We start from the raw sequence: 14,221 nt of genomic DNA on the forward strand, positions 1-14,221 counted from the left end.
CCCTCAGCAGCCTACAAATGATGTAAAATCTGTAGCTTCTTTTATCTGTGTCAGAATTGCCTGAAACAGGGCCTAATCTAATGTTAAAGCTGGGGAGACTGGCATCAGCAAATACTCCTTGAATAATACATGTGGTAGATTCCTTTCCAGATTAATTCTGGTTTACGATGCAAGCTCTTAATAATTTTTTTTTTTTTTTTGTCTTTTGTATACAAGTTTGAAAAATCTGATTAGCTAGAAAGATGTGAATGAGTTTTAACACTCTGGTAGATGACCAAGACATTGTTTTCAATGGAATAATTGTCTTTGGGTTATTTGTCCAAAGTGAAATGTAAGGTGGAGAATTAAGTGTAGCAGCTCCTGCTACTGCTACTCCAGTTTATACATACTGTGTTTTACTTTCTAAAGTCAAGATCTTTTCATAGGCCAATTCCTGCTTTTCCTTAAGTTAGCTGAAAAAATTTGGTATGATTTTTTTAAAAAAGTTGGAGTGAGAAAATAACAGGAAATATCTTAATTTTCTTCAGAAAATTGGGACTACCGTGGTATTTCTGGATGTGCTTGTATGTCCTGTACATGCAAAAATTCCTTGTCTCATTTTAAAGCCTTTCAAGAAGGATTATCACAAGTGCTGCATCACAGCACCTTCCTCTGATTTGGGTTCTGTCACTTGCACGGTCCCTGCTAACTCACTCTTCACTGCACTGTATTCAGTTGCACAGAGTAGTCACATTCTCTGTAAATGATGATCAAGACATCTTTTAACCAGCCCAGTGCTGCAAAAGGATAAACACATCTAGCCATAAACATACAAGCTGACACTGCAGATTTTGTTTATGCAGGCCACTGAACTGAATGGTATAAGAAATATTGCAGTTTTATTATCCCTTCTAACAGAAGATCTCCAAGTGGTTGGTCATGACTTGGGCACTCTCCACAAGTCATAATAGTACTATCAATTATAAAACAGAATGTTATCCTTTACAGTGAGATCATTGTCTCCTACAGTGAGACTTATATTTTGACTTGAATATTCCTGTCCCAGCCTTGCTTCTGTGAAAAACCCTGGGAGATGCAGAACACCAGGTAGGAGCTGAGTGTCACAGTCCCTGAGCCATTTGGCTTGCTGGTAGAAGTATGCATGCTTGGATAGAGGAGCCATCAGACGGTAATGTGAGCTAGTAAGCTTGGTTATATACCCTGCAGGGCACTAAAATGATAGTAATAATTGTCAATAAATGATTGCTATTGATATAATGTACCTTATTTCTGTACTTTCTTTCTCCCCTGCTTGATCAGACTATTAATAGAGAAGGAAAAAAGAGGTGAAGGATTCCTCTGGGCAAAGTGTCATGCTACTGACATTTATTCTGATGTCTTGGTTAGGATTACAGTTGCCTTACAAATGTGAGAAATAGAATCATAGAATGTGCTGGGCTGGAAGGGACCCAAAGATCACCCAGTTCCAACCCCTCTGCCATGGGCAGGGACACCTTCCACTAGACCAGGTTGTTCAAAGCCCCATCCAGCCTGGCCTGGAACACTCCCAGGGATGGGGCAGCCACAGCTTCTCTGGGCAACGTGTTCCAGTGCCTCGCCATCCTCATAGTAAAGAATTTCTTCCTAACAACAAATCTAAATCTATCCTCTTTCAGTTTAAAGCCAGTCCCCCATACCCTGTCACCACATGCCCTTGCAAAAAGTCCCACTCCGGCTTTCTCATAGGTGCCCTTTAAGTACTGGAAGGCTGCTATAAGGTCTGCCCAAAACCTTCTCTTCTCCAGGCTGAACAATACCAATTCTCTCAGCCTGTCTTCATAGGAGAGGTGCTCCAGCCCTCTGGTCATCTTTGTGGTCCTTTTCTGGACTCACTCCAATAGGTCCCTGTCCCTCTTCTATTGGGGGCCCTAGAGCTGAACGCAGTACTCCAGGTGGGGTCTCATGAGAGTGGAGTAGAGGGGGAGAATCACCTTCCCTGACCTGCTGGCCAAGCTTCTTTTGATGCAGCCCAGGATACGGCTGGCTCTCTGGGCTGTAAGTTCACATTGCTGGCTCATGTTGAGCTTCTCATCTACCAACACACCCAAGCCCTTGTTATTGTCAATACATTCCAGGAACCTCCTGGATTGCCTATGGCCTGCTGTGCTGTCCCTCCAACCGATATCAGGGTTGCATGTCATCAGGGAAAAGAATGAGTTTTCTGAGAAATTCTCCACTTCCAAGTATATTTACACTCTACTCTTTCTGTATCTATGTATGTGTGAATGCACACGTGTGTGAGCAATACAAGTATCCAAGTCCGTACTTATGCCAAGTGTTGTCATAATTAATTTATGAGTGGATTTTGCATTAGATGGTTTTTTATTTTAAAGCATGTGTCTCTCTTTGCTTATAACTTAGAACAATTTTTCTATTTTGTGCTTCACTGGAGAGAAGTCTGTCACCATCACAGTGCAAAAAATGTTTCCTCGTGTTCAGATGACTTCTCCTGTGTTTCAGTTTGGGGCCATTGCCTCTGGTCCTGTCACTGGGCACCACTGAAAAGAGCCTGGCTTCATATACTTTACAATCTCCTTTCTGGTAATTATACACATTCATGAGATTCCCCCTCTTGAGCCTTCTCTTCTCCAGGATAAACAGTCCCAGCTCTTTCAGCCTTTCTGCACAGGAGAGATTCTCCAAACCTTTCCTCATCCTGTGGCCCTTTGTTGGACTCTATCCAGTACATCTAGTAGGTCCTTGTGCTAAGGACCCCAGCACTTGACCCACCACTCCAGGTGCGGCCTCACCAGTGCTAAGCAGAGTGGAAGGATCACCCACCTTCGACCTGCTGGCAATACTTTGTGTAATGCAGTCCAGGATACCATTAGCCTCCTTTGCCACATTGCTGGCTCATGTTCAATTTAGTGTCCACCAGGACCCCAGGTCCTTTTCTGCAAAATTGCTTTTCAGCCAGTTGGCCCCCAGTGTGTACTGGTGCCTGGGGTTGTTCCTCCCCAAGGGCAGGACTTTGCTCTTCCCCTTGTTGAACTGCGTAAGGTCCCTGTGAGCCCGTTTCTTCAGCCTGTGGAGGTCCCTCTGGATGGCAGCATGGCCCTCTGGTGTATCAGAGGATGAATCCTGGACAAATCCAGTCTCCTCAATAAAATGGAGGGAGACTGCCTGAGGTTTATATGGAATGCAAGGTTCGCCAAATCTAGGGCCAAAATTGAAGTTATAAGATAGCCTAGAGTGGAAAAGAAAAAAACCCACCAACCCACAAAACATTAGAAATCATAACAATGTAAACAGTTCAAATTCTCAAAAATACAGATAGTCGGTAACTCTTTGCTTAACGTTGCAGATTTTGAGAGCTCAAAGCACTGTTATGCTACAGTTGGCACCAAAAGATGAATGAAATAAGTGTAGTCAAATACATTTTGTCTTTGGGGTGCTATGGTAGCAGTTGCAGTGCCTGCCATCCCCTCCTTGGATGTTGCACCTCATGATGATTCCAGCCATCGTAAGTGACCCAAAAGGATTCTTTGACCTCCCCTTTCACAGCATCATAGAATCACAGAATTGTTTAGGTTGGAGTCATGATGTATTTTCAGCTTTTGTCTATACTTGCATGCCCTAAATATTTTCAGGCCCTTCTCTGCATTTGAAGTTTAATACTATTAAGCAATATCTGGCTCTTATACTGCACTTCCCCCCCCCCCCCCCAATAGAAGCTAAGATTTTTGTGTGGTTTTGTTACACCAACAAAGGGTTTAATCGTGTTATGGCTAAATTTGGAAAAATTACCATTTGCCATCTAAGTAGAGTATATACAGAGAATGCACTGTAGTTCACAGTATGGAGGCAGGGACTAGGCTAAGATACAACCTAAAAAGAGAAAGGGAGTGGACCCTTCTTCTTCCTTGCCTCCCTCCTTGAAAGTATGGAAAGACCACCTCCTTCCGCTAGCTGTTACAATAAGAGAAACAACTCCAAGGAGAGTATGTGGTCATACGTCCATGCTGTTAGAAATGAAAAGGAACTACAAAGACCTCCAGGACAGTTTTCTTATTCTTGATAGGCACACCTGGACATAGCAATTAAAAATCAAGAAGTACAAGACTGGAAAAGGGGGCATAACCATCAGCTGAACTGATACCCAGAAATCCCATGTTGAAACTAGTGTGAAATGCAGCCTGTTTCTATGATTCCTTACCATTCATCATTTTAACCAATGAAAAATTTATTTTCCCAGTATTTTTCTTGTATGTGTTTGCAACCATTCGACTTATATTTGTAATTTCAAATACATAAAATGGCCCCAAATCTTTTTTCTTGTCTCTAGCCATTCTGGTTTGGAACAGCCAACAAAACCCAGCAACAACAAAACAAATGAATAATTTTGGATGTATGGTCTGTTTGCTTTGAAAAAGTTCAGTATGTTGGTGAATCAAAATGTTGCCAGATCAGCTGTCTTCCTCCTTTCCAAGAGAGATGATTCTGTATTAGGAGCCTTTCAAAACAGATCAAAGGGAAGAATTTTCTCCAGGCTGCTTCTGTTGCAGGTTTAGTTAGTAATTACAGTCTTCAGTTCTGGTCCAGGACAATGTAAATGGCACCCTTTATTTTCTGTGTCTTATTTAATTGGGTCTTGTGATTGTTCACTGCATATCTGAGATCAAAAATGCCATTGATAAATCCAGAGGAACAAGACAATGAGTCACACGTCCCATGGTTCAGATTAGGTAAAGGCAAAGAAAGCAACAGAATAAAATATGGTTTAATGATTGACAACACTGCCACTATGGATTGTTCCTAAATAATTTGATTTACAAGAATTCAATGTAAATATAATCAATTTCGCAAGGAAGTATCTTGTCATTTATAGTTTAGCATGAAATACAGGCGTGGGGAGAAAGATTTTAATTCAGTAAGCTCATGTTTGTGCAGCAACAGAAGAATAGGAAAATGTGCCTGAAACAGAGAGGCAGGGGTGTACTGGGGGAGCCTCCAGCTTCCCACTGCAGGTCAGCTGGAGGGAGCAACTGCCATCTTCTAGGCCTCCAGTGGGTTCTAGGCTGGGGTGTTTCAGAGATCCTTCTTCCAGCCTCCAGACGAAGTTTTCTTGGATTTCTGTGGGGTAATGCTTCCTGATTTCAAATGTGCTGAATTACCTCACCCACAGGTAACTTAGAGAAATGCATCTGCAGGCTGGAAGGATGAATATGCAGGCCGGTAAGTGCTTGGGGGATATTTCTTCAGAGAGCTGATGCTTTCAGGCTTCCGTTTAGTGCAGTGGTCCTGCCTGCCTATAGCTGTGCAAATAAAGACTCGCTGGGCTGCACAGTCTGTATTTTCAGCCACAAATATGACCAAAACAAAGCTCACTTTCAGAAATGTTTTTGGGTGAGATGTGTTGCCTCCCTTCTTCAGCATGGGTGAATTTGTTAAAACAGGTTTAATCACGGGAAACGAGTGGATTTCTCAGTCCTTGACACCTCTTCTTCTCAGGCAAACACTCTTTCGGTTCATATGCTTTTTCAGAGATGAAAGGGAATCTTTATGTGAGAGCCTCATGGCAAAGTACTGGCAGCAGACCAACAGAAATAAAGCTGTAGTCTTATGATTACATTCTAATAGTGTTTTTTTTTTTTTTTATTTTGAGATACTTAACCTGATCCCCCAAGTTAGCCCAATCACAATCTCCAATGTAGCATTGTTTTCAGCTATTAGCAGGCGTTTTTTAAAGCCCTCTTTAGATGATACATGGGGCCCACATAGTGAAGTCAATTGTTAGGCAGGATATAATTTAGACTTCAGCTCTTCCTCTCAGTTTGAAATAAAATGATTACATTTCAGGACAGCCTAAGGGAAGATTAAAAGTTTTATATCAAGAGTTGAATATTGTCTTTTGTTGCACACTCTTCTTTTAAAGAAAATGGTATTCATTTAAAATAGCGCATGTTCTGATGTATTTGAAAAGGCACTACTCTGAATTAAAAAGAAATTCATAAAATATGCACGTATGGGAGAGGAAGATTGCAGTCTATATTTGAGAGTTTAGTCAAAGGTTTTTAATTCAGCCCATTCTGCTTTGTTCATAGAATTAGGTATCTACAAAGACGCGCTGTAAATAACAGATGGCCCATAGTGTTTAGAAAGCAGCGGTTAAGGTGACAAAATCTTCTGGGGCTCCTCTCCATAGACAGGTTATAAAGTGATATTATAGCCTCTGTTCCAAACTGGAAAATGTTCCTTGCCTGTCTTTAAACCCATTAAAAGTGGTTCCAGGCAATAGCTCCACGTAATTATAGTTCTGGTAACCCCTGACACCTCTCATTTCTTGTATCCCAAAGTTATCCAAGGGAAGAGGCCACTTGTAGAATATGAAGTTATAAAGCTGACATGACTTAAAAATAGATGGAATAGTCCAAATATGAACAGAGTAAGAAGTGAAGAGTAAGATATGAACAACAGGATTAAGTTATTGTCTGATAAGGTCAGCTAGCTTTTACTGTTCATATCAATGGGGCTGTTTTACCAAGGATGTCCTGGGCACATTTGTAAAAAAGCATTACCTATTAAAGGGAATCCCTGGAAAACTCCTAAAACAAATGTGTATATGCAGTGAAGTCTCTTGTAGGAGTTCACTGCATCAGCCAAATGAGCATAGATCTTTTCCCAGAAGCCATCAGAAGAGTGTACAAACAGCGCTGCTGTAGTTAGGTAGCCTGCTTTCATGGCTGTTAAGAGCGCAAAAACTTGTTCTTACTACAGGGGGTGGTCACTGAATGTGTAAGTTAAATTTTTTTTGTGATTTTATCACAGAAGAAGAGTTACTTTCTTTCAGTATATTCTTCTGTAAAAAGTATTAGCACTAATTAACACCACTGTCTTAAGGCAGCATTAACAACATAGTTTTACGTTCATTTGCCTGATGTCAGTGGTGCTTGTTTTCACATGTCGACACCTGACAATGGGAACCTAGGTTAACACCATAGCCTCTATACTGCCAATTAAATAGACAGACAATAATAAATATTGAAGTTGATTGAAGGTTTAAGAAGGATGGACGTTCATGGTACAGAATGGTGAAGGTCTGTGTTCAATTGATATTATCTCTTACAAAGGAGATGAATTGTTAATGTGCTGTTATTCCAGATTTCTAGAAGAACTGATGTGGTGGGGGAATTAAGACGACGATTAATGGCCACTGAGGAAGAAGGCAGTTTATCATATCCTCCTCTGAATGTGACCACTGGAAATGATACATGCATCCTTTTTTATGCTAGTAATTTCAGCCTCAAAGCCAACAGTTCGGTTTTTATAGATTTGACAAATGCAACATTTGTAATGCAGAATGTGGATATTTCTTCCTCTGAGTGCTCAGACACCAACACAACGTGAGTAGCACAAGAAATTCCGTAAAATATGTGATTTCTGAAAATTAATCCAAAATGGTGCAATGTCAAGTTAATACCAATTTAATTTTCTTCTAAAGCATCCAAAGTACAAAAAGACTAAATTGGATATTCTTAGAAGAAAAAGATTGAGTCAAGATCACAAAATTGTTCAGATGCAGCCCCTTATTTTCACTTTTGTTTTTCCTCTTATATTCCTTTTTCTTGTTTGCTTATATTTGGTCCAAACAGGTTTCCCTGTGCCCAATCTCACAATCACAGAAATCTCCACTGGCATTAATGAGATCATAATTTCATTGTAAAATTCCCTTGAAGGAGAGTATTGCCAGTTACTAGGTAGTAATTCAGCTGGAAGTACATTAATGAAACATGATCTCTGTTTTCCTTTACTTTGAAGCACCTGCTCTTGGGTAAAAAAAAACACTCTAGAAATATTTTGTCATATTTTTCTGTGTACTGAACCTTTGCTATATGACTTCTGTAATTGCCTATTGATTTAGAATATTCCCTCCGATTGAAATGTCACAATGATCTAATTAAAGCTGACTACTCTAACATTAAAAATCTGTTTCTTATTCTTAGACTGTCATTAAAATACACAAAGCCAGTGAATGAAATCAGCAGCCTAGAGATAAGGTAAATTATTATTTGTTCTTAAATAGATCTTTGTGACTTACAAAGCCTGCTTGTAAATTAGGAGAAAAAAAAAGTAGGAGTTAAGTGAAAATGGTTTTGAAATTATGATTTAATTTCTGTTCTAAGGAGTTACTGTGCAGCAGAACAATAATACGGTCTTTATATAGAGAATATATTAATGTGCTCAGGTAAAGTTCTAAAAAAGTGGTATAGGTAAACAACCATACTGTAAGCTACTGGCATATGCAACATCCTCTTTTTCTAATAGGATCAAACCATGATCCTGTCTCAGGGAAATCTGCGTTATGTGAGCAGTTCTAGGGGCTGAAGTCTACTTGCATGGCCAGGGTGGTATTTAGTCCTAATGCAGATTACCAGCGTACTCTGTCAGAGCTAGCTTGTGGCTAATGAGGGGTGCAAAACCATAATTTTTCTGCTGCGTGGATGATGACAAGACCATGTTTCTCCTACCATGAGAAGAGGGAAGAAAAGTTAAGGAATGGGAAGACCTGGGATGAAAAGTCAAAGGGAGAATCAGAGAATCATTTAGATTGGAAAAAAACATTAAGATTAAGCCTAGCTGTTAACTTAGCACTGCCAAGTCCACCACTAACCATGTCCCTAAGAACTGCATCTATGCATTCTTTAAATACCTCCAGGGATGGTGATTCCACCACTTCCCTGGGCAGCCTGTTCCAATGCTTGGCAACCCTTTCAGTGATATTTTATTTTTTTAATAATAGCCGATATAAACCTCCCCTGGCAGAACCTGAGGCTGTTTCCTCTTGTCCTATTGCTTGTTACCTGGGAGAAGAGACCAACCCCCACCTGCCTGCAGCCTCCTGTCAGGCAGCTGTAGGGAGTGATAAGGTCCCCCTGAGTCTCCTCCACTCCAGGCTAAACACCCCCAGTTCCCTCAGCTGCTCCTCACAAGACTTGTGCTCCAGACCCTTCCCCAGCCCCGTTGCCCGTCTCTGGACACGCTGCAGCCCCTCTGTGTCTTTCTTCCAGTGAGGGGCCCAAAACCGAACACAGTATTTGAGGTGCGACATCACCAGTGCCCAGTACAGGGGGACAGTCACTGCCCTGGTCCTGCTGGCCACACTGTTTGTTATACAAGCCCAGATGCTGTTGGCCTTCTGGGCCACCTGGGCACCCTGCTGGCTCATGTTCAGCCGGCTGTCAACCAGCACCCCCAGGTCCTTTTCCTCCAGGCAGCTTTCCAGCCACTCTGCCCCAAGCCTGTAGCGCTGCGTGGGGTTGGTGTGACCCAAGTGCAGGACCCGGCACTGAGCCTTGTTGAACCTCATATAACTGGCCTCAGCCCATGGATCCAGCCTGCCCAGACCCCTCTGCAGAGCCTTCCTGCCATCAAGCAGACCAACACTCCCACTCATCTTGGTGTCTTCTGCAAACTTACTGAGGGTGCACTCGATCTCCTCGTCTAGATCATCAATACGTAGTTCAAACAGGACTGGCCCAAACACAGCCCTGGGGAACACCACTTGTGACTGGCCACCAACTGGAGGTGACTCCATTCACCACCACTCTGAGTACTTGCAGCTGTTGCTCTCACTACTGGATTCTAGGGACGGGGAAAGCACCTGCTACTGTTTGAGGGCTGCCACACAGCTGCTGGTCATTAAACCTCAGTTCTTTCCTCAGCAGCAGGAACAGCAGTTAAAAGAATTTTTGTAGACTCTGGTAAAGATGATGCAGCCTGCTCTTTTCATTTAGGTACCTCAGCTAATTGCTTGAATTTATTTGGGAAGAACTTGCACTGAATTAAATTTGCATATACCAGAGGACAAACTAGATGTTTGCTTGGGCAGCAGAAGGACAAATGACTTTTGCAATCTAAAATACTTTTGACATCTTGAATAAGGGGAATGGAAATCGAGGGAAACCAAAGAGGGGAAGTTTAAAGTAATAATGTAGGAGACAATCAGACCATGAACAGTATTTTAGTAGGAGAGTAAAAAAGGCATGTGGCACTAAGATGATAAGCATGGGTGAATAAATACTATTATTTACACTGAGGTAGAAGGACAGTCTATATTTAGGTAGAAGGACCTCCAGAAGGACTTGTGTTGAACAGAGTCAGTGATGTGTTGGGAGTTATATTTGGAGTGCAGAAAGACACTTACAAGAGATCACGGTAAGTGACAAAAAACCACATATGCTTTGTTATTTAACGTCTCCTCTCCAAGCATCTAGAGCTTTGTGAAAGAACATAATGTACAGATAAGCTTGCTGTTAGTATAGTATTTTTACTTTTTTGACTATTGTAGTGAGCTGTGCATAGGATCCTTGAGACTTGTTCTTGGTGATGGAGTCAAGCATTTCTTGGTTTCAGTACTGTAAAGTAGCAAAGGGGCATGCATTTCCATGAACACCATGGGGAATGAAGGAAACATTTTTCTTGGATCTCATTCCAAAAATACTGTTCTCAAACCAAGACTCTGCCCAAGTTGTGTCTTTACTTTTAGTCTAATATCACTTTCCGTGGTGCTGCCCTGGTGCTTCTCTGCCTACTGTTTGCTGGTCCTGTTTCACTCTTGTACAGACAGACCCACCAAAACAGTGCCTTGGATTTTCATTCTGTGTCTTTGCTCATACTAGTGCAGCTCCTGGCTGCTGTCCTGTAATCTTTTAGTGTATGAATGAATCTGGTTGCTTTCTACGTTTGTTCTGAATGTGACCATCCTCAGCATAACACCATGCTTTCTTCTAAAATTACAGTTCCAAGAAAATAATATGAATCATAAAGCACTTGAAAATCTTATGAAGCATGACACTGTGCTGCAAAACTAGCTACCAAGTTAATTGATGGAACTTGGAGGATTATTTACTTTAAAGTAGTCAACAAGTTTTGCTCAATTATAGAACAGGAAATCGCAAACATTAGGATGCTATTATATGAAAAAATACTTCAGCAGTTGAAACATTTGTCTTAGATTTTGATTGCTACATCAGACATAAGAAGATCAAATGTAATGTTAGTGCATGCATATGGACTTAATGAGGATTATTCAGATTTACATTTAGTCATCTGTTAAAATCTTATGATTTTAATTATTGGAAGAAAACATTAATGTGGTCATGAATTTGAGGTGCATCTGAAGAGATTTGAAGCAATTCTGCAGACTAACTGTAAATTAAGGAAGAAGATCAGTACAATAGGTGAATGGTTCATGTTTTCTCTCTTATTATGGAATATTTTTTATATTCTTTGATCCTGTGGTAGTAAAGGTAGAAATATTCATAAAGTTTCTCTTGACCTGTGCTGCTTTTTGAATATATTATAGCTAAATACCAAAATGCATAAACAGCCCTTAAAGCTGGGATAAGAAACTCAGTCTCCACAATAGGTGGACTTGAAAAGAGAGTAGGTGAAGTCCTGACCAGTGTCATGCACAGTAAGTATTTAAAGTAGCATAGGCTGGCTGTGTTTTACAGGAGAATTTCATTTATTTCATTGAGCTAGGTGTAATCCAGATTTGTAATAGGTGCTCGGGCCATTTCAACACAAAAAAAAGCCTAAATTGATTTTTTTTAATGTGTGACACAGGTGCTTAGCAATAAAAAAATAGAACAGGGGAAGAAGGTGTGGAGTGGCTTCGAGGGTAGTCATTGCCTGGGCATTCACTGTGCATTGGCCTGCTTGGGAGAGGTAGAGAGTGATTGCTTCAGTATCACTTTTTTCCCCTCTTGCCTTCATTTATTAAGCTGTCTTTATCTTGACCCACAATTTTCCTTATTTTCACTCACTATTCTGCACCGCTGTCCTGTTGGATTATCTCTTGATTTAAGAGACAATTGTGTCATTTTAGGCCTCCATTAGCTACCATAATACCATATTGCGTGGCATATAATGCAAAAAAATAAGATATACTCAACAGAACCAGAACAATCCATTGATCTTTTCATGAATCAGGAACAGTTTATTCACATTGTTTGTCTTGTCATGTCTATTTCAAGAGCTCCTAAATGCCACAGAGATACATTACAACCTCTGTTTTGGCCTTCTGGTTCACTTTGATTGCATTTCTTGTTCAAGATGACGCCTTGGTAAGATTACAATCCACCTCAATAAACAGGACACAAGCAGGGCAAAGAGGTGGGAAGCAACAGAGCTTAGAGCCATGAATGCATTTTTTTCCCTTCTAAGGGCCATTTACTCAGGTCTAGAAGAGCATCCCTTGAAGGCAGAAAGTGACACCACAGAGCACCACATTCAAAAAGCTTGATTTTTTGGTCAATAAAATAGGCCCTAACTTCAGCAGCTTGAGCTGGATCCCGACCCTGCCCTTACCGCTGCTAGTCTACCACCTCGTGCTGAGCAGCTAGTCATATCCCACCTCCTACTACTAACAGCTGCAATAGCTGCTTCATCCTATGCAAACAGCTGCCATCTCCCTCTCTAGCAAGAGCAGCAGTCCCATTCAGCCTCCTGCACTTGCCACCGAGAGGTGAGCTGTTAGGGAGTGGTTGTAGAGTGGCTTCGGTTGTGCTAAGTTTACAAAAATTTACAAAAGTGAACTCGTGCTGTAGCAGAGGTATGAGCAGTGGGCAGCAGTTTTTGTGGGAGCAGCTCTCTCAGCAGCTGATGACATCCAGGTATCCAAGAACCTGTCTATCATCTTCTTTAGGAAAACGTGTCAAAGTGGATGGAAGTGCAGAGTATTAGTATTTTCCCTACTGACATTGATAAGTACTTGACTGTTCTTGTCGCTCATAGCATGTATAGAATAAATTGACCTAAGAACCATGTTTTAAAGTCTTTTACCTACCAGTCGCATTTGTCTTTGAATCTTTGAAACAGTAACTTCTTTCTCAGAAATATCTCTCCCTGTAGCGAACAGCCACATGAGAACTTGATGGGTAACAAGTGGTGGCATTTAGAGTTCACATGGTTATCTGGCACAAAGGGAGTCTGGCCTATGAGCAGGAATTGTTTGTGCCACAATATGTAAAGTACGTAATGTCTGTGTGAAAGTTTGCTTCCCGTCTTGGCTCTAATGTTTAATACAAGCACAGCATTTCTTATAAAAGCCAAGATACTTTCAGTTCTGCAGGTAAAATCTTTACCTCTCCACCCCTTGTCATTAATTTGGTATATTGTGCTCATTCTATTTGCTGTCTACTCATATGAGAAAATATTAAACTAAATGAAGTAATGCTATTGATTTTTGTCCTTTGCATGACTTTTTTGTAATTTAATGAATTATAGTTGTACCAATTAGCAGTTAAGAGCATGTAGTTGGAGGCTATCCACTACCAGTTGTTTGGAGAAATGCTGAGGATAAAAGCCCATGTTATTAAGTTAACCATGCTCATCTAGTTCGTTAATTAGTATGTTAATTCTCACAAACGTGCAAGTAAGATGAAATTTTAGTCTTTGGTGTAACATGAAGATACAGCGTTCTCTTGGAGGTCGCTTTAGACTGTAATTACATACATAGCCTTATAAAAACCTGGTTGTTCATATGGGAAGTCTCCAAAGAATTTCCTTGTTCACCACTTAGCTTCTCAGCAAAAGTACAGAGCACACCCAGCATCTGTGGTTGGCACAAACATTTAAGTAAACTTCTCTGTGCTTGTAGCTGGCCTCCAGCTAGTGTCTATAGCATTGCTACTGAAACGCCATGCAAATTCTGTTCAGATTGTGCTCTGTATCAGGAAAAGGTTCCTTTCTTCTAGCAGTTAATAACTAGGCTAATACATGCTTTAATTTTGTAACTTCATCACTATAACAATATATTTTCCATAAATATTTGTGAATGTGTACTAGATGAAATTCAATTTTTTTTTTCTATTTCACTGATGCTTGCAGCTGAATGTTGAATGGAAAGAGATGTTCAGGCTCAAAATGTAACGGATGCCATAAGACAGAATATCCTTTTCTCACCTGAATGACACTTTGAGTTCTGGGATTACTTCTGTGCATTTTGAAACTCTTGAGGATTATGAAGTTATATGAACCAAAAGCCACAGATAATTAAAAAAAATACAAATTAATTACTGTAGTAATTTAACTTGTCAAATTTTGTGTGTTACCCCTAAGGAATATTTTGTGGAGTTTAGACTCTATGTTGTCGAATGACTTGCTACCAAAAGAAACTGATTTGGACAAACAAGCAATATTCTACAACAGAGAATATTCTCCATGTATATATGTATAC

At 40.6% G+C, this 14,221-nt stretch overlaps 1 protein-coding gene across 1 annotated transcript in view; it reads left to right on the forward strand.

Annotated features, from left to right (window-relative positions):
• Window positions 1-14,221, forward strand: part of LOC130150578 (V-type proton ATPase subunit S1-like) — a 56,894-nt gene that overhangs the window by 32,069 nt on the left and 10,604 nt on the right. The window contains exons 7-8 of the mRNA XM_056341666.1: window positions 7,141-7,382; window positions 7,983-8,036. Coding sequence (XP_056197641.1) covers window positions 7,141-7,382; window positions 7,983-8,036 — 296 coding nt within the window. The remainder of the gene's footprint in view (window positions 1-7,140; window positions 7,383-7,982; window positions 8,037-14,221) is intronic.

Source organism: Falco biarmicus, chromosome 5 (genome assembly GCF_023638135.1).
Source record: "Falco biarmicus isolate bFalBia1 chromosome 5, bFalBia1.pri, whole genome shotgun sequence".
In the NCBI taxonomy this organism is placed as follows: domain Eukaryota; kingdom Metazoa; phylum Chordata; class Aves; order Falconiformes; family Falconidae; genus Falco; species Falco biarmicus.